At 48.4% G+C, this 19,968-nt stretch overlaps 2 protein-coding genes across 5 annotated transcripts in view; both read right to left on the bottom strand.

Moving 5' to 3' along the window:
- The window catches only part of DOP1B (DOP1 leucine zipper like protein B), a 104,901-nt gene extending 99,591 nt beyond the window's left edge, over positions 1-5,310 (bottom strand). For 2 of the 4 annotated variants that reach the window (XM_030330164.1, XM_030330165.1), the window contains exon 1: positions 5,179-5,303. The gene's annotated coding sequence lies outside the window, so the exon portion shown is untranslated. Of the gene's footprint in view, positions 1-5,178 lie in introns of all 4 variants that reach the window. The other 2 variants (XR_003971875.1, XM_030330166.1) reach the window with 2 other exon arrangements.
- A 5,238-nt stretch (positions 5,311-10,548) lies between these two features.
- Positions 10,549-18,278, bottom strand: CBR3 (carbonyl reductase 3). Its single transcript, XM_030330189.1, has 3 exons — positions 17,820-18,278; positions 15,952-16,059; positions 10,549-11,039 (listed from the first exon to the last, which is right to left on the bottom strand). Exons 1-3 carry the CDS (start codon positions 18,106-18,108, stop codon positions 10,603-10,605), a joined length of 834 nt encoding a protein of 277 aa, XP_030186049.1. The 5' UTR covers positions 18,109-18,278; the 3' UTR covers positions 10,549-10,602.
- Positions 18,279-19,968: the final 1,690 nt, after the last annotated feature.

The following is a 19,968-nucleotide window of genomic DNA, read 5'->3' as shown; positions in this document are numbered from 1 at the left end:
AGGTCACGATCTCGCGGTCTGTGAGTTCGAGCCCCGCGTCAGGCTCTGGGCGGATGGCTCAGAGCCTGGAGCCTGTTTCCGATTCTGTGTCTCCCTCTCTCTCTGCCCCTCCCCCGTTCATGTTCTGTCTCTCTCTGTCCCAAAAATAAATAAACGTTGAAAAAAAAAAATTAAAAAAAAAAAAAAAAGAAGGCATCACGTCAAGCCTGGACACTCTGCCTCTGGACTTGATGTTTTCTGCACAGAAGAGATAATGTAAGCCACCGTTTAATCACATTTTGTGATACAACCAAACACGATCAAGCCTGATTGATATACGAGGCTGACAGTCACTAGTACGTAGTCTGAAAAGAGAATAAAATGTAGAGCACTGTGATGTAATTAAATATACTGAAAATGCCATAGTGAGTTTGCTAACAAAGTCGCATGTAGTCAGTCGAAATGGCAAAACCACAGATGAAAGAAACTGAACCGCAGGGGAGCCTGAGTGGCTCAGTCAGTTAAGAATCTTACTCTTGGTTTCAGCTCAGGTCATGATCTCACAGCTTATGGGTTCGATTACTACGTCGGGCTCTATGCTGACAATGTGGAGCCTGCTTGGGATTCTCTCTCTATGCCTCCCACCTGCCCACCCCCATCGTCTCTCTTGCTCTCAAATAAATAAGAAGGAAGGAAGGAAGGAAGGAAGGAAGGAAGGAAGGAAGGAAGGAAGGAAGGAAGGAAGGAAAAGAAAGAAAGAAAGAAAGAAAGAAAGAAAGAAAGAAAAAAGAAAGAAAGAAAGAAACTGAACTGTAGATATGAAATGTTCTTGAGGCCTGGATCTTTCATTTACTGGCCTTGGCAAAGTTCTAAGAATCCCATGATATCTGCTAGTTCACTTTCTGGTCATTCTGGGCCCACTCTGAGCTCCCAAGGCCACCACAACTTTCAAGTTTGTCACGTCAGTGGGCCTTTACCACTCAGGAGGAGTGTGTAGCAGACCACTCCCTCCTTTTCAAAACAGCCTCCTTTCAGCCCACACACTCCTCTGGCCCCACCAGCTTTGAGCGGGTTTCCTTCTCTGTGGTTCCTTCTCCTCTGCAGGCTGATCCTCCTCTACCTGCTGCCAATGTTGGCATGTCCTGGTACGAGGCCTTGGGTCCTCTCTCTTTTTATCCCTGGTCATCTGGCAAATACCATCTTCAAGCTAATGACCCATGCATTCATAATGCCTGCCCAAACTTTCCCCTCTGAGGTCCAAATTCATGCAATTGTCTGCTTGACTCTTCCACTCGGATGAGGCATAGTGTCTCAGCCTTAGTGCATCCCAAACATCCATCAACAAAATACGGTCTAGCCATACAATGAACAGAGTACTGATGTACATACACCACAGTACGGGTGAACCTGAGAAATACATAACGTGGTGGAAGAAGCCGCACAAAAGGTCGCATACTGGATGATTCTGTTCATACCACATGCCCAGAATAGGTGAAGCCACAGAGATGACGAGCAGATTAGTGGCCTCCTAGGGAAGGGAGTAACAACAGGGAGTTGTTGGGCACAGGATCTTCCTGGGGTAAAGCAAAAGTGCAAAAACGGGATTGTGGCAATGGTTGCACAACTCTGTGAATGACTAAAAATCACCGAACTGTGCCCTTAAATGAAGGTTATGATCTGGAAATTACACTTCAATAAAGCTGTCTTTAAGAAAACCCTATACTGTTGGGGCACCTGTAGCTCAGCCAGTCGAGCGTCCGACTCTTGATTTCCGCTCAGTTCACGATCTCATGGTTTGTGAGTTTGAACCCCGTGTCTGGCTCTGTGCTGACAGTGTGGAGCTTGCTTGGGATTCTCTCTCTCCCCTCCCCTGCTAATGTGTGTGTGTGTGTGTGTGTGTGTGTGTGTGTGTGTGTATGTGCACATGCACGCACACGCTCTCTCAAAATAACCTTAAAAAAAACTATACTTAAAAAAATGTTTTTAATCTTTATTTTTGACAGAGAGAGACAGAAAGACACAGAGAGAGAGACAGAATGCAAGTGGGGGAGGAACAGAGAGAGAGAGACACACACACACAGAATCCAAAGCAGGCTCCAGGCTCTGAGCTGTCAGCACAGAGCCCGACACGGGGCTCTAACTCACTAGCTGTGAGCTCATTACCTTAGCCCAAGTCGGACGCTTAACTGACTGAGCCACTCAGGCGCCCGCCCCGCCCCCCCCAAAGAAACTATACTTTTGATGCGACCTGCTCAACATGCTCCTTCTCCAGTCTTCCTTTCCTCAGAAAGTGGCCCCACCATTCACAAGACCTCTGACATCATCCTGGATTCTTCCTTCTCTTCACTTGCCACACTCAACCCAAGTCCTGACTCTTCTTCCAAAACACCTGTGGCCTCAATTGCTCTCCATCCCCAGGGCACCACTGTGCAAGAAGCCACCTTTCCCCTACAAGCTTGCAGGTATTTCCTGACGCTTCTTCTTCACTCTTGCCCCTCTCCAATGCATTTTCACATAGCACCTCAAGAATCCTCTTAAAACATACTTTACAGTACATCTCCACCATGTTTATTATTATTTTTAATGTTTATTTTTGAGAGAGACAGAGAGTAAGTGGGGGAGGAGCAGAGAGAGAGAGACACAGAATCGGAAGCAGGCTCCAGGCTCTGAGCTGTCAGCACAGAGCCCTATGCGGGACCCAAACCCACAAACCGTGAGATCATGACCTGAGCTAAAGTTGGATGCTTAACCGACTGAGACACCCAGGCGCCCCTGCACCCCCACCATGTTTAAACTCTTCCCATTAAGCTTATCATAATCCAAACTTCCTCACCCCTCACCCCATGGCCTACAAGGCTCCATCTATCTCTCTTTGAGGCACTCTGCTTGTTCTAGAGCTAACTCAGCCTATCACAGAGCCTTTGCACATTCTGTGGCTCTCTGCAAAAATATACTGGACTACGTATATCAACGCACACAGTAAAATTGCCCACTGATCCTTGGGAAGGCTTGTCCCTTTTTCTGAAACACTAGCCATCACACTCCTTAAAAATATTAAAGGATGGTAATGAGAAATGGGACTTTATTTTCCCGAGTAAGGAGTTAGTACACCCAAAGAAACCATAATTGGGTTTTTTTCCCCAGGAAATTTACAGGTTTGAAATCCAGCATCTCTGAACCACTGCAAAACTCCATACATAGTCTGTTCACTATACTAAGTGTCTAAGTACAGGGAAAGGAAACACGGAAAAAAACAGGGTTCCCCTTTCATAGTTCAGAACATAACTGAAAGAGGAAATACCTAAACACATAATTTCAATTTAAGGTGGCACACGCAGGGACAGAGGGTGTGCGGACATAACACTGGCACAAGGAAAGGACAGAGGAAGCCCAACTACCAGCAGAGGAGTCCTCAAAGTCCACAGGTTTGGGCGGCTAGTTAGTAGGAAGAGAGCCGCAGTCAGCGATCAGGCTCGTGTTTAGGAGGTGGCGCCATTGCTCCTGGCAAAGAAGGGGTTGGCCAGGTAAGAGCAGGTAACTGGAGCAGTTCAATGTCATGGCTGGCTACATGAAGAAAGTACTATCTGGTGTAACTAAAAGCACAGATGGGAGGTTTGGAAAGAGGCATTCAAGCAAACTCCTTTATTTCAAAATATGGGCATTCAATACTATGCTACTACACAAGCCTTCTGGGCTCAGTAAATCCATCATTATGCATGCATTTATCTTATGCAACACACAGAAGCCTAGGAGATGGGTATTATCTTGATGCTGCTCAAGATGAGGATATTGGGAATCAGAAAAACTGCCCAGGGCCCTCAGCAACCAACTGGCAGAGTTAGGGATCCAGTTCAGGTCAGCATAATGGTACACAGCTTTTACTACATTATGCGGCAAGTAAAATGAACAGTTCAGCCCTCAAATAGTTCTTTTGACAATGCTCTTGCAATGTATCCTGAGTACCTTCCCTGTGAGAGGCTCAGCTCAGCAAAACTGATGGAGTCCCACAGACTACTAACAATTAAATACACAAAGGAATAACCATATAAACAAGTACATCTGACCAGAAGTAGCCGCCTTAAAATCGAAAATGTCAGCAAGAAATCTCTCACCTTTTCCATTCCTAATTTCTTAGAAAAACAAGTTCAGGTGAAAAATCAACTGCCCAGATCAGAAGGAAGTTAACTGTAAAGACATGTACATGAAAGAACATGGGAATAAGATGAAACCAGAGTGAAAAACGACAAATAGCCACCCTCTCGCAAGAACATTAGATAATGACCCTTAGTCTACAGCACGGAAACACTCTTCTGCCAATGGTTTAATCAACTCTGGGGCACATTATTTTGAATTCGGTCTTTCAGAGTGGTAATTAAATTGCAGCGGAAAAAATTTAAGACCCTAACGGGAGCGGGCTTTGGGGACGGGGCGGGGGGGGGGGGGAAGGCCTCCATCGCCTTACCAAAAAATCCTACAAAGGTTTCTCCAAATATTGAGCAACTGTCCCAGGTTAGGGAAACACCTGCGGCTAACAGTCTCCTTAAGCAGCCCTAGGAGTTGCTAAAGGTCCAACCACGCCGGCCGCAGGCGACAATCCTGCAAGACTCCGGGGCCAGGATGGGGGGAGAGCGCTCGCACTGCGGCTTGGATCTCTTGTCTTGGGGGCAGTCTAGGAGACTCTGGGGTCCTCCCTCATCAGGAAAGCCCTCAGTTTACAAAGATTTCAGTCCCTAGCCCTCCGCCCGGACCAGGACGGCACAAGCAAACAAAGGCGCGGCTTGCGTCGTCCGCCGGCCGAGGTGAGGGGAAGGCGAGCGGTGACCCACCTGACCTCCACCTGCCCGACGAGAGGCCGGACCGGCCCTGTGTGGACTTGGCCGCACTTCCTTCGCCGCAGAGGGCCGGGGAGACTGGGGGACCCCGCCCTGCCCTCGGGGTGTCCCCGGGGGTCCCGGGCCGGAGCCCACGCCCACGCGCGGCCTCGCCGGGGCCGGCCCCGCACTGCAGCAGCGCCCGCCGAGGGCCCCGGCCGCGCTCGGGGGGCTCCCCTCGCCCCGGGACCGCCCCCACAGCGCCGCTCGAACCCTGCGCGTCCGGGGGGAGGACGCCCGCGCCGCCTCGCCGCCCCAGGGCCCGCGGGAGGAGACGCCCGGGGCGCCCGGGCTTCGCACGGCGGCCGAGGGCGCGGGGCCGGCTTACCGGCGGCGGCGGCAGCGGCAGCGTCCCTTGTCGGCGGGCGCGCCCACGTGCGGCGCGGAAGAGCCGGCCGGGCTGTGGCAGGTAGAGCGAGCGGCCCGCTGCGGCTCAGTCGGAAGCCGGGACCGCGGAGGAAGCACCGCGCCCGAGCCGGAGCGGCCGCGGCCCCAGGCGGTGGGGCGGGACCGTGAGGAGGGCCCTCGGCATGGAGGCGTGGTCATGGCGGGCGGAGGCGGAGCCGGGGCGGGCCCCCGGCGCGCGGGGGCGGAGCCGGGGCGGGACCAAGGGCGAGCCCTCGGTGCGGGGTCAGAGGCAGTAGGCGGGCCTTCGATCCGGGGGGCGGGATCAGGAGGCGGTACCTTAGCGTGCGGGGGCGGGTCCTGGGCGACGACTAGCGAGCTCGGGGCTCCAGCCTCCGGTCTTCCACAGCTTCCAGGCGGTGGGCGTCGCTCTGAGTAGCAGAGACTAACTGCCGCCCTCGCAGCGGGTCTGCTCTGGGGAAGGCCTGCTCGGGTGGGCGGGGTGGCTTCGGCTTTCACCTGGGGCTCCCCCGCCACCCCAGAACCTCGGTCAGTGAATCAGCGTACCCCGGGAGGGGCTTTGTAGTTAGAGACAAGGAGAACTGCGGGGGCCCAAAAGACTGGGGCCGATGGCACCTGGCTCACCCCATCCTTTCCGTCGGGGCCACACCCAAACCTTTTGCGAGGAGATGAAATGAACCTTTCCATACATGCTGGGGCCTCTGGAGGCTCGGGGACCCTGGTTAAAGCGCCCCCACCCCCGGAGGCCGCGCTTTTCTGGCCCTCGGCATCAGAGGTGAGGAAGTTAATTTTTGTAATGAGTTCCTTTACGTGGGCTCTGGCTCAGAAAGGAGAGCATTAATATTTCCGGATAAAGTCTAACTCCTTCCTGTCATCCTTACGAGCCTTCGGACCTGGACAGTTCAGACCCACACAACCTGGCCCAACGCCTGCAGGGCCAGATGCACCTTAAGGATGGGAGTCAGGCAGAGTTCACCTGAGCATCCTAATTGCACCAGCTGGGGCTCCCAGCCAATCAAACCAGTGGCTCCTGTTGAGTGAGGTAGTAATTTCTGCACAGGCCGCCAATCATTTAACCCTTGACAGTCCCTTAAGGAATTTTCAGATCTAGTCTGGGGCTCCTAAAAGCTAGGCGGTCATGAAAGAGTTAGGAGGTCCATGCACACTTAAAAATTGTACAGAACATTTTGTGTATATGTTTCTGCAAAAGGGTATATAGTTTGCGTCAGATTCCCAAAGGGATCTGCCACCTCTCCCAAATCACCAAGAATATATTTATAGCTTGTGATGCTGACCCCACCCCTGGCCCACCCAGGCTTCTGATTCTGTTTCCATCTACATTTGCCATACACCAAGGGCCCAGATGTCAATTCTCTAACGGTCAATTTTAGGAATAGTCTTAAAGTGGAAGCCGAGGAAAACTAAAGGGTAGAGCATTGAGTAGGAAAAAAAGACTTTCGTGAAAATTGATTTCCTGATCTGAGAAACTCCATTTTTACAAAAACAGATGCCAAAGGGTGAGGTGGGTTTTTTTGTCTTAGTTTCCTCAAATCCTAGCCACACTCCATACTGCATTTAACTCATAATGAAAAAACTACTTCTACTTCCCATTGAAAGAGAGAACAAGTCTATTCATGTCAAAACCACCATGTGTAACTTTGTCCTATACATTAAATGATATGCTTGCCTTTTTGTGTCACCTATCTCTAAAGAAATCCAGGTGTATGGAAAGTTAAATTAGCTTTGACAGTTTGCAGTATCATAAACCCTTAAAAGAACAACTTCATTGATAATCAGGATTGATAGTCAATGTACAAGTATTAAGATTTGAAAGTTTATTCCCCCACAAATTCTGTTTTCGTGGGTCAGGTCGTCACTCTTCAAAGTCTACTTAGGTGTATTCATCTGTTTAAGGCACATAAATAGAGCAGGTTCCTCACATAATAATGTTCTAATCAGAGCATTTCAGAGTTCATTTGAATCAGAACCTGAATCCTTACCCCTTCTGATAATAAAGAAGGGGTTATAAATGAGAGGTGACTACATTCTCTGGCTCAGGCTGGCCTACCTAGTAGAGAGATTGGGGAGGTAAACACGTTCAGAGTTTCCATATGCAAACACTGGTAATCCTCTAACCCTGTCTTTGCTATAAACTGGATTCTACTCTATCCCATCTAAAGTCCTGCTTAGTTCTGTATTTGATATTGTGCCTGCTTTGTGGTTGACTTGCAGTAACAAGTAAACCTTTGTCAGGATCGTCATTATCACCCATTTCATCTCCACACTACATCACCGTTCAGCATCTCGGTCTGTCACCATCCTTGTTGCAGCTCAGTAGGTGAGGGAGAAGCCCAAAGGCCAGGCCTACAGCTGATTCTGTATGCGGGCTTAACACACGTGTCAACTTAGGAAAGTATGTCACAGCGACGTTGATTCAGAGAGGGTCACTGGCTCAATTTGGTACCTAAGAAACACACATAATGGGATAATCCATTTAAAATATGCCACTTTTAAACCATATTTCATTTGCCTACCTTATGGAAAAGTTCATACAAAGGCTACGTTAGGGATCTAATAATCATATGGCTTACAAATCACTTAGATTTGACATATCATCCCCCTTAATTTTTACACCGAGGGAGTTGCCCTGGTCTCCAGACTCCTCATAGTGAAGTTGGATGTGCCAAGCACTTGGCACCAAGAAAAGCCAAGGAACTGGCCTTAGTCCTGGATATGATCCTGGCTCTTGGCTCTTAGCTGTGTGATCTTGGGCAAGTTAGTCAATTTCTCCAAGCCTTTTTTCCTTATTTGAATGATAATGACTCATTTAAATGATATTAATACCTATCTCAAAGAACTGCCATGAGAAATACATAAAACAATGTAGGGTAAATATTGAGCATGACGTATGGCCTCGTATGCCATGGTTCTCAACTCATGAATTTTTTTCTTTTTTCCCTTCTGATTCTAAGCCCAATTTTTTTTTTCACTACAGCCCACAATGAAATATTTCATGCACATGTATTAGGTTCCTTTTCGTTTCAAGCAATAACATAATTCAAACTAGCTTAAGGAAAGTGACATTTCTTGGCTCAGTCAGTTGAGCATCTGACTCTTGATTTTGACTCAGGTCATGATCCCAGGGTCGTGGGATCGAGCCCCGCTTCAGGCTCTGTGCTGAAGATGGAGCCTGCTTAACGTTCTCTCTGCTTCTCTCCCCCACTCATGCTCTCAATCTCTCTCTAAAATAAAACGAAAGGAATAGCCTGAGGCCAGCTAAGGGATGCCACTCTGGGGAGGTGGGACAGTCTCTCTCGGGGCCATTTTGTAAGTGCGTCCCTCGAGAATTGGTTTCTTCCTTTTCAGGCTATGCTTGGTTCCCTCTGCTTCCTCAACCATATGGTGTGAGGCATGGCCACTCACAGTAACAGCTCGGAGCTTTTCCTGATGCAGTCCAGCTGCTCCTCCTCTTTAGAAGACAGGCTTACAGCTGGAACAGTCAACAGAGGCTAGCAGGGCAAAGTCACTTTGTGGCTGTTGCAGCTGCAAACATGGGAGGAAGCAGCGGGGGAGGGTGCTGGGCAGACCATCTAATAATCGTCCCCTATGACCTTTCCATAAAAAAATGAGACACACCGTTCTGGTCAGCAGTTTACCACCAAGGGTCTTTTAAGCAGGCTACACACTGATCCCAAGATGTCAAGGTGATTGGCTAGAGAGAAAAAAGGGAGAAGAAATAAAAGGAAATGGCCTGTTTACTTGTGCATTTCCTGTCTGTGACCCCATTAGGCAGAACCTAAAAGTGCTCCATGGTCCCAGACCTCTTGCCTGCCATTGGCAGCGTTCTGGAGGCTGGCTGCAGAGGGAGACCAGAGTATGAAAGCTATTGAGGCAACATATTGAAAACCATCAAAATGTTTTTAGAGCCAGACAAGAAGGCATTAAAAATGTCCTAGGAGCTACGGTCTGAGATGAATGTAAGAGCAAGCTGGGTTTAATCAGGCAATATAGAGATGGCTAAAGGAAGTGAGATGTAATCTGGGTGGGATTCAGATGTCCTTCACCCAAAGTGGATGAAGAAGTGAGGTGTGGGTTGTCAGGAGCTACACGACACTTTGCCATGCTGCCGTCGTTACGTTGGAGAGTCAAGACGAAGAAACACTTTGCACGCTGTGACAGACCAGACGTAACAGGGTTACCTGAGTAGTCCTGGTCCGCCAAATGAGGGAAATCTTGAGTACTCCCATACTGTACTTATTATCAAATGGAAGCCAGCATCATCTTATTTCTGCAATGCTGTTGTCAGGTGATATGATGTGACCTTTGTGGTCATGATCAGGTGACAACATTGCTGTATCTCACTGTGAACAACCCATCATAAACTTGGTAAATTTGTGGTTTCTTTCCTTTGTCATTTGTCCATCTTGCACCTGTTGCATTTCTCTTGTTTGGCTAGCCATTCCTTCTGAGGTCTTGACGCCCTAGCAAACTTGCCTCACAAGTGTACGTCTCTTTCGTGAGATTCTTTAGTCTCCAAGTCCTTCTTCTACAGGGTATAACCAGAACCAAGGGGGCTGATTACAAAGCCAGTCCCATTTGGAAGCAGTGAATGTGGAGTTGGTTGTCGGAGAGACTACAAAAGGCCCAGGAACACTCAAGAATCACCCTGGGCTGTAGGGGAGCAGGAACAGGTCAGGGAGAAGACATCTGCCTCTGCGAGAGCAGAGATGGTCTGCACAAAGTTGCCTATGCCGGGGCAATTTGAAAGAAGGGGCAGGGCAACTTTGCAAACATTCTGGGAACACAGAATGCAAAACCCCAAGTGAAAAACCCAGTATGGAAGAAATCGTATCCCAATGAAAAAAAAGGACATTCCTCCTGAGTCCTTCAAGCCATACTGCTTCATAAGAACCCGTTCAAATGTGCCCAAATATAATGAAACAGAATGCGGTACAAAGCAGGATTGCAGAACAATAGAAATGGAGGAATCACATCCTCGAAGAGTCAACAACCTAGAAACAGCATGGGATTGCTGGAACACGGCTGCAGCCCGCTCCGTAGCCCTGAGGGCTCTCGTTCGGCCAACACCAGCAGCACCCAGGAACTTGTCAGAAGTGCACATCTTTGCGCCCCAGTTCTGAGCAATGTTTTAACATGCCCTCCAGGTAATTGTGATGCCCTCTGACACTGGAGAACCACTGGACCAGGTTCTTCTCCGTCTCAGGTTAGAGTCTGGGCACAGTAAAATCTCTCGGCCCGATTCTAGACGAGACCCGCTTTCTCACAGGGAGATTCTAGTCGACAGAAAATGAAGCCGACTATACCACCAGAATTCACTCATTCACTCCACAAACGTTTATTAAGCATTAAGCACCAAAGCAGACATTCACCAGTTTTGGACGACTTTGTCATGGACCAGTTGGCCATGAGGCTCGGTAGCATCTGGAGGCAGGAGGGCCAAGTAGACAGGGGTCTCAGCTCCCTCCTCCACAGTCCTGGGGCCGCAAGGCCCACCCAGGTCCGTTTTTACCCACCCCGGGCAGCATGCGTTCAGCAGAATCCTGTCCGCTTTTCTCTTCTCATCCAGATGCCGGGCCAAGATCCTTGATAAGACCGTGACCCCCAGCTTGGACACCCCATAAGCCGAGTTGGGCCAGCCTTCCCTCTCGTGCACTTCGTTGTTTGCATCCTCCACAAACTTTTTCATGAGGTCCACCAGGTCCCCTTCTGTGAGCGTCTCGCATCGGAACTTCTTCTGTAGATCTGGGCTGCAATTTTCAAGAGCTTTGGAGCCCTCTAAACTGCTGATATTCACCACCCTGCCTGAAACAGAATAGTAAATATATGGAAGCAGGTCACAGATAAATGATTGTTGGGTGACTATACCCAACATGCAATTGATTGATACTGCAGGTTTAATTGCTGGTTAAAAAAAAAAAAAAAAAAAAAAAAAGACTCTAGAAGGGACCCAGTGGGCTTTAACATTATTTTGTGCTCTCCTCCCCCAAAGGAAAGGACACATTTCCATCAGTAACAGGGGCTAAAGGGCAGTGATTCTCCAGTGGGCAGTTTTATAAAACATCCCACTACACACACACAAACACTCCAGGCGCCTGTGAACTTGGTTTCCCAGAGACAGCACCCTCACCCCAAGGATTAAAGCTGTTTACTGGTTTGCACAATTTCCTAGGGCCCTGGGCACCACCTCTTTGCCTCCAACTGCCAAATATCAGGGTCAAGCAATGCCTTACGATGACCCTGTCTATCCTGAATGATGGGTACTCTCACACATGGAGTGGGTTGATTCTCCATCCCAGTTTTGATTTTCTTCACTTTCTTTAGCCCATCATTAATAATTAAATATAATTAATGAGTTAATATTCACATTAACCATAATTCACGGCTATTAAAAAGACGGTTATGTCTATGAAAAAACATGCAGGCCAGAAACTAGAAGACGGCTGGAAACATTGATTGGAAATCCCAAAACCAGTGTGTGAATTTACACAGTTCACCTAACATCAGAAGACACCACGTTGCGTTACCTGGGTGGCTCAGTCGGTTGAGTGTCCGACTTCAGTTCAGGTCATGATCTCATGGTTCATGAGTTCGAGCCCCACATGGAGCTGTATGCTGTCAGCACAAAGCCCACTTCGGATCCTCTGTCCCCTTCTCTCACTGCCCCTCCCCCACTCATTCTCCTTCTCAAAAATGAATAAACATAAAAAAAAAAAGACACCACATTTAGGGGGTTCTTTTCTTACATATTATCCCGAATCCACTCTTTCTGTATCCACTAGGATAGGTGGATTTTATTGCATTTTCTGAGTGGCATTCATTCACCATGGGGTTGGGGGTGTGTGTGTTGTACATTCTACTAGATATCTTTGTGGGCCAACTGCACACAGAGATGGCCTCACTCTGTCTTGAATATGAGCACTCACTTATCCCCAGGTACCTAAGACTCTTCAGTATTTTCTTCCTCTCTTGTAATACATATTTCCTTCCCAACTTTGAACTGTGAAAAATTTGAAGCCTACAGAGAAATTGCAAGAATAGTTCAATACATACCCATATGCCCTTCACCTAAGCCCCTCAATTATTAACATTTGGCCACATTTGCTTTCTCTTTGTCTTAATTGCAGACAAGTATCATAAAACTTTGCCCTAAGCACTTTATATACGGTAACAAGGGTATTACCTTACATAACCACAAGAGTGATCACCCTCAAGACATTTATCATGATATAACACTATTATCTGAAGTACAGTCCGTATTCAAAGGGTCCAATTATCTCAATAGTCTTTCTTTATAGTTTTTGTTTTCATCCAGGCTCCAACGTAGGATCACGGATTGTATTTAGCAGTCATAGCTCTTTAGTTTTAACCTAGAGTAGTTAACAATGATCTTTTTGAAGACTCTAGGCTATTATTTTGTAGTATTTCTCCCATTTGGACTGGCATGGTTTTCTAATTAGATTCACTTCAATGCTTTGGCTAGGAATACTACTTTGATGAAGTTGTGTTCTTCATTACTTTCTAAGCAGCTTTGTTTGTTTTTTTTTTTAACGTTTATTTATTTTTGAGACAGAGAGACAGAGCATGAATGGGGGAGGGTCAGAGACAGAGAGGGAGACACAGAATCGGAAGCAGGCTCCAGGCTCCGAGCTGTCAGCACAGAGCCCGACGCAGGGCTCGAACTCACAGACCATGAGATCATGACCTGAGCCGAAGTCGGACGCTTAACCGACTGAGCCACCCAGGCGCCCCCCTTTTTTCTTTTTTTTAAGCCAGCGTGGGGCTTGAACTCACAACCCTGAGATGGAGATCCAAGCAGACATCAAGAGTCAGACACCTAATCAACTGGGCCACCCGGGCACCCTAAACAAATTTGTTCTTAATTGCCTGGTTGCTACAAGGAATTAAATTCAAAAGGGTAAAGAAAGAAAGAAAAATGAACATAGGGGTGCTACTCTTTGCCTTTGGTAGAAATAAAAAACTTTCTAAGAGTCAGAGGTGTCCTCTGATCTCAGGTGACATCTCAGGTGATCATCAGTGAGGCCAAGGGATGACCATCTCAGCAGCCAGCTGGGTGCAATCAGTCCTGAGAAGGGCTGCACCCACACAACCACCACCATTTGCTGAGGTCCAGGTGGGCCCCCTGGTCCTGAAACAACCCCTAGCCATTCTTAGAAAGAGTGGACAAGTAGCTCCCCCTAGTGGGTAAACATTGGATTAACTTATTCACTCAGAATCTTGAAAGAACAAGCAAAAGGTTTGGTAACTTAAAAATTTTTTTTTAACTGTGCATATATTTTTGAGAGAGATACACACCAAGTGCCAGCGGGAGAGGGAGACACAGAATCTGAAGCAGGCTCCAGGCTCGGAGCTGTCAGCACAGAGCCTAAAGCAGGGCTGGAACCCACTAACCGTGAGATCATGACCTGAGCTAAAGTCAGACACTTAACCCACTGAGCCACCCAGGGGTCCCAGAAGTAACTTTCTTTTAAAGAGGTATTATAGGGGCGCCTGGGTGGCTCAGTCGGTTAAGCGTCCGACTTCGGCCTAGGTCATGATCTCACAGCTTGTGGGTTCAAGCCAGGCTTCAGCCTCTGTACTGACAGCCTGGAGCCTGCTTCAGATTCTGCGTCTCCCTCTCTCTCTGCCCCGCCCCTGCTCACACCCTGTCCATCAAAACGAACAAACATTAAAAAAAATTTTTTTTAAATAAGGAGGCATTATAAAGCCAAATCAAATGTGACATTTAAGTCAGTTTTGCATGGGTAGAGATTCCCTACAAATCAAGAAGCAAGGATCCTCGCTTTTTGCCTTCTGGGTAAACGTGAGTTTTACTGAAAATTCACAAGTATTCTCAATGTGTTGTAAACCAGATTCCCAAGTTGGGAATTACTGTTACAGAGAACTGGTTGAAGCCAGTGATTCATCTGCTTCTGGGTTGATGCCCGAGCTCCACCCTCCTCCAAGCTGCCTTTCATCTTTCAAAACGGCTTGTTTTGCAATTGTTTGGCGTTAAGATCCTTCCCTTCACTGGAACTAATTATCCTGATTTGATTGAGGGGTGAAGTCAGGAAACCTGAACACTGTTTCCAGATCTATCACTACCTGACTGCGTTCATGTCTTTGGGTCTCAATTTCCTTCTCGTAAAATGAAGTCATAGGAATGTCAAGTTTCTTCAATACCTTGTAGTTTTCCAATTCTAGGATTCTAAAACCCATAGAGAGAAGACTTCTAGACACTTGGTAGACATCACCCTTGCAAATGGAATACAATGCAGCTGTAAAAAAAATAAGAAAGCTTTCTGTCTTGATCTAGAAAGAGTCCCAGAGATAGTGAAAAAAAGCATAGTAGCAAACATTATACTTAATGTTCCCATTATGTAAAAAAGGGATACACACACACACATACATAACTTAGATTTGCATTTAAAAACTATGCCCTTGGTCCTGAGCACTCAGCAACTCCACGCACCTAGAACCAAGCAAGGCTTCCTTCAGCCAGTCCCAGCAACTCTGCCTGCGGGCTTTCTGTGATCTCATCCCACTGGGAAAAGACAAAGGGAATCGCCTGTAGAGACTGGGGACAGGAATTGGGCAAGTGGGGGAGCATGAGTCTGAGTGCAGCTCTCACCAAACATCTTTTTAGATTTTAAGATTTTTGCACTAGAGATCATCTTTATTCAAAATGTTAAATTAAGAAAAGCACTTTTTTTTTCTTTTTTTTTTGGGAGACAGCAAGCATGAGCTGGGGAGAGGGGGAGGGAGAGAGAGAGAGCGAGAGCGAGAGAATCTTAAGCAGGTTCCACACTCAGCACAGAGCCCAATGCGGGGCTCCGACCCCACGACCCTGGGATCAAGACCTGAGCTGAAATCAACGGTCAGATGCTCAACCGACTGAGCCACCCAGGCACCCCAAGAAAAGCACATTTCTTATAAGAACCACAGAGTTTTTCTTCCTAAGAATCACAGCTGCCTTCCTGGGAAAGAGAATCGTCAAGGAAGCGAGCCTTCTCTGCCCCCTCCCAGTACAGTTGTAGGATTTTTTGTCAATGAGGGTCTTGTCCACTGGACTCAGTGCTCCATGGTCAGGATTGTCCCTGTTCACAGTGCTTACCACTGTGTCCCCAGCACCCTGGGTTATGGTAGGCCCTCCAGTATTTGTGGAAAAAGTAATAAAAGTTATTGAATACTTGGGAGTGTGGGCAAGATACTTCCTAATAAAGAAATATTTCTTTGGGAGGTTCTTCATTAGCTTGACAAAGTGAAGAAAGGAACACAGGGAAAGTCATAATGATGCTAAAACAGAGCCTTCCCTGCCAGGCTCCCAAATGAGCTGGTGTGGCCCCACCACCCTGAGGAGCTGAGAAGGACCCACTGAGGTTGCTCAAAGGCAAGAGGCCTTTGGGGACTTGTAACACCTATTATTCTAGGGTTGAGTTCATATCATGGGACCAAAGAGCACTGCCATGTATCAAACATATCTTTCATTTTATTTTTAAGTAGGCTTCACGCCCAGCGTGGAGCCCAAACTGGGGCTTGAACTCACGACCCTGAGATCAAGACCTGAGCTGAGATCAAGAATCGGATGCTCAACCAGCTGAGCCACCCAGGCGCCCCATTATACATCTTTTTTTATTTTTATTTTTGAGACAGAGAGAGAGAGAGAGAGAGAGAATGAGAATGAGCAGGGGAGGGGCAGACATATGGCTGGACTTACCATGAGGTTTTATTATTGGCAGTAATTCTATGCAGACATTCCTTGTGGCAAAAAAGTTTGTCTTCAGTGTTATCTCAGCTCGAATGTCAAAGGGTGTTGGATCATCAGCTTCCAAAAAGAGAAGGAAACAAAGTCATGCATTTCCCCTTGAAATGTATATAACAAAGTGAATCTTATCCCTCTCTCAAGTTTATTTAACCAATCTCTGCGCGGAAGGTGGGGCTGGAACTCACAACCCCAAGATCAAGAACCTCATGCTCTACGGACAGAGCTAGCCAGGCGCCCTAGATTTTATCTCTAATTAAAGGAAAAACTAGCTAACTTTATTATTATATTTTTGTAGTTTATTTTTGAGAGAGACGGAGCTTGAGTGGGGGAGGGCAGAGAGAGAGAGAGGGAGACACAGACTCCGAAGTGGGCTCCAGGCCGTCAGCACAGAGCCCGACGCGGGGCTCGAACTCCCGAACCCCGAGGTCATGACCTGACCTGAAGGCCCAGCCTCAACCAACTGAGCCACCCAGGCGCCCCTAAAACAAGCTAACTTTAAAACGATTTTTAAGCCACCGGATCCGAGCTTCAAGGGTGTATGTGAATCACCTGCAGGGCCTGTTAAAACACAGCTTTCTGGGCTCCGCCCCCAGAGTTTGGGATTGAGAAGGTGTCGGGTGGGGCTCCAGAATTTGCATTTTTAACGCGTTCTCGGGTGACGCTACAGCTACAGGTCTGGCCCCACTTTGAGCATTCCTGGCTTTCAGGGCAGCGGCTCAATCTTGAAAGGGTATGGGAGGCACCTGGCAATCCTGTTAAAATGAAATTCTGATTCAGCGGGTGTGGGGTGAGGCTCGAGATCCTGCGATCCCAGCGAGTGCCTGGGGCTGCACGTGCTGTTGGTCCCCCGCCCACACTTTTGAGGGGGCAAGGGCTGCCAGCGGACCCGCGTTCCTGCACGCTTGGTCCGGGAAGCGGCGTATTTATCCATCAATCCTTCAGCCAGGGGCTGAGGGTTGTACCAGCGGGTGTCTGCCACCTCCCACCCGCGCTTCCGGAAAGCCGACCCGCTGAGTTGGAGGTGCGGGTGCACAGCTTCGGTGAGGGTTCAAGCCGGGGGGCTGGTCATTCAAGGCCTCACGGCAGTTTTTACTCCCTTCTGCCTGTTGGGTTTCTCGTCTCCACTAGGTTGTAGGTGAGTCTGGCTTGGTTATTCTTTCTACCTCCACCACACGGCGGCTCAACAACTTTCTCAGTAGATCAATAGAGCAATATCCTTGACCTCCCCCCCCCCCCCGCCAAAGATGATACTTAAAATCACACTTAAAATGTATGTTTGATGACAAACAAATTCCCTGGGGGAGGGAACAAGGCTCGCTTCCTTTCTGGCTGAGCCTATCAAAGCTTTCCATTAAACAAAATCTCAAGTCCACTATTGTGCAAGTGCGCGCTGATCGCGTCTCAGCGATCCATTTCCTGTCCCGAGCAGATGCCTCCGGGCTTCTATGAAAGCTCCCTTTCAAGGAAAGCGAAAGCCCAAAGTGAGCTGGAGACCCTTCGCAGGGAAAATGTTTTTTGCTTTAGACAGAAAGCTGATGAGCTTAGCAGGGCGTGGCCCCCTCCCAGGAGGCCGGTTTTCTGGCAAACCGCAGCAACCGACGGCTCCGGGAGGGCCCAGGGCTGCGCCCCGCCAGCTTCGCGCTAAGCGAACCGCTCCCGCGACTCCGCGGAAAGCGAGAAGCCGCCGAGGGAGGCCAATGTTGAGCGCATCCCGAGGGGCCGGCGCTGCGCTCCGCGATCACTCCAGCCCACAAGTAGGGGGCGCCCGCGGCTCTCTGCCCCGAACCCTTGGCGCCCCCAGAGACCCACCCCCGACCTACGCTGGAAGGCGATGCCCGCGTTGTTGACCAGCACGTTGAGGCCCCCGTACTCCTTGCGCAGGAAGTCGCGCAGGGCGCGGATGTTCTGCAGGTCGTCGATGTCCAGCAGGTGGAAGCGGGGGCTCAGGCCCTCGGCCTGGAGCTGCTGCACGGCCGCCCGGCCCCGCGCCGCGTCCCGCGCCGTGAGCACCACGTCCCCCGAAAATTGCCGGCACAGGTCGCGCGCGATGGCGAAGCCGATGCCTTTGTTGGCCCCGGTCACCAGCGCCACGCGGCTGCAGGACGACATGGCCGGGGAAGGCACTTGGCGCGTGGAGAGCGGCCCGGGCTGTGAGCCACTAGGGAGCTCGCTGCGGAGGCTCGGACACAGAGAAGCCACAGAGAACTGAGTTCTGGGATCCAGTGCTGCGACTTCTAGAGAACGAGGCCCGGCCCTCGGTCCCTCCCCTGCGAGGAGTGGCCGTCCGTTCCCGAAGGTTTCGTAACGCCCCCCTCCGGAGTCCGCCCCTTCCCGGCGCTGCGCCCTTTTGATCCCGCGTCTGAGCCCAGCGGTGGTCTGCGGGGTGGAGCGGTTAGTCGATTTCCCAAAGCCCAAACCGATGGTGATGGGATCTAGAGATTCATTGCAGTTGGACTGAAACTATTCTAGGAAAACCCCAAAAGGAGAAAAACAAGGGCTGAGTAATTTTCTTGGGCGTGCGCCCATCATCCACTGCAAAATGAAAATGTTTGCTTTTTCCTCAAATGCAGCGAAATGATTTAGACACGGTAACTGCCTCTCAGGACATAGGTTCTCCCGTTTCCTTAAACTCAAGGAAAAAAGGTCTTATGAGTAGATTTTCAGGTGCGGGCAGGGTTCATTGCTGTGTGTGATTGCCAGCCGGCCCCCGAGTGAGAGGGAGTGTTTATGAAGCTCTTACTGTGTGCCAAGCCTCTTATTGGAATGTTTTTATTTAATCCTTACATAACTCATTTGGGTGCTAAGTGTCTGCATTTTAGGTCTGTCCAAGGAGGCTATATATATATATATATATATATATATATATATTTTTTTTTTTTTTTTTCTCCCAGTGAAAACTGTGCACCTGCAAAGTTCAAACAGAAATGAATCCCCTGGTGTGTCAAGGTCTGCACAGACAATCAGAACTCCCCCATGCGTCTTCTTTAGTGTAATCTGAGGGTGTTTGATTGGTGACACTTAGATTTATGGAGAGCTGCGACCTCATTATGACTCAGCTTTTCCCAAGCAGAGTTGGCTAAGCTGCTGGTGTCTGTCACCTTGCCTCTACCCTTCTCTATCAAATCAACAAACAAGATCAGGAAAGTGGGTTCTTGCTGGGTGGTCCCTTACTGTAGCTCAACCAATATATTTTTTTCTCTCTAAAAATTATTTGGAACTTTATTTTAAAGTTGTGGGACTAGCCTTTTCTGAAGATGGTGTGGAAAGGGAAGAAGGAAGCCCCTACCCCTCCCAAAGCAGAAGCCAGAGCAAAGGCTTTGAAAGGCAAGAAAGCGGTGCTGAAAGGCATCCACGGTCTCTCTCTCTCTCTCTCTCTCTCTCACACACACACACACACACACACACACACACACACACACACATCCTCACATCACCTACATTCTGATCGCCTAAGACACCGTGTCTCCAAAGGCAGCTCAAATATCCTCAAAAGAGTACCCCCAGGAGAAACAAGCTTGACTACTATGCCATCATCAAGTTCCCCCTGACTACAGAGTCAGCCATGAAGAAAATAGAGGACACTTGTGTTCATTGTGGATGTTAAGGCCAACAAGCACCAGATCAAACAGGCTGTGAAGAAGCTCTATGACATTGACGTGGCTGAGGTCAACACTCTGATCAGGCCTGATGGAGAAAAGGCATATACGTTCAACTTTGGATGTTGCCAACAAAATTGGGATCATCTAAACTGAGTCCGGCTGACTAAATCTAAACACAAATTTTTTTCACCATAAAAAAAAAAAAAAAAAGATGTAGGGCTATTCAGGTTTTCTCTTTCTTTTTGAGTGAGCTTAATTCACGTTTTTCAAAAAATTTGTTTATTTCATCTAAGTTGTTGATTCTGTTGACAAGTTGTTCATCATATGCTCTTTTTAAAATGTTTTATTTATTCATTTTGAGAGAGCATGA

The sequence above is a fragment of the Lynx canadensis genome, chromosome C2 (genome assembly GCF_007474595.2).
Source record: "Lynx canadensis isolate LIC74 chromosome C2, mLynCan4.pri.v2, whole genome shotgun sequence".
Taxonomy (NCBI): domain Eukaryota; kingdom Metazoa; phylum Chordata; class Mammalia; order Carnivora; family Felidae; genus Lynx; species Lynx canadensis.
This window is presented reverse-complemented; position numbering and strand designations above follow the sequence as displayed.

What these genes read in the sequence shown, in the direction of transcription:
- CBR3 (XM_030330189.1), bottom strand. Translation starts at nt 18,108, where the DNA reads ATGTCGTCCTGCAGCCGCGTGGCGCTGGTGACCGGGGCCAACAAAGGC. An exon ending in CGCGGGCATCGCCTTCCAGC is followed by an intron (nt 16,060 to 17,819) that starts GTAGGTCGGGGG and finishes TCTTTTTGGAAG; the next exon opens with CTGATGATCCAACACCCTTT. An exon ending in GCCAATAATAAAACCTCATG is followed by an intron (nt 11,040 to 15,951) that starts GTAAGTCCAGCC and finishes ATTCTGTTTCAG; the next exon opens with GCAGGGTGGTGAATATCAGC.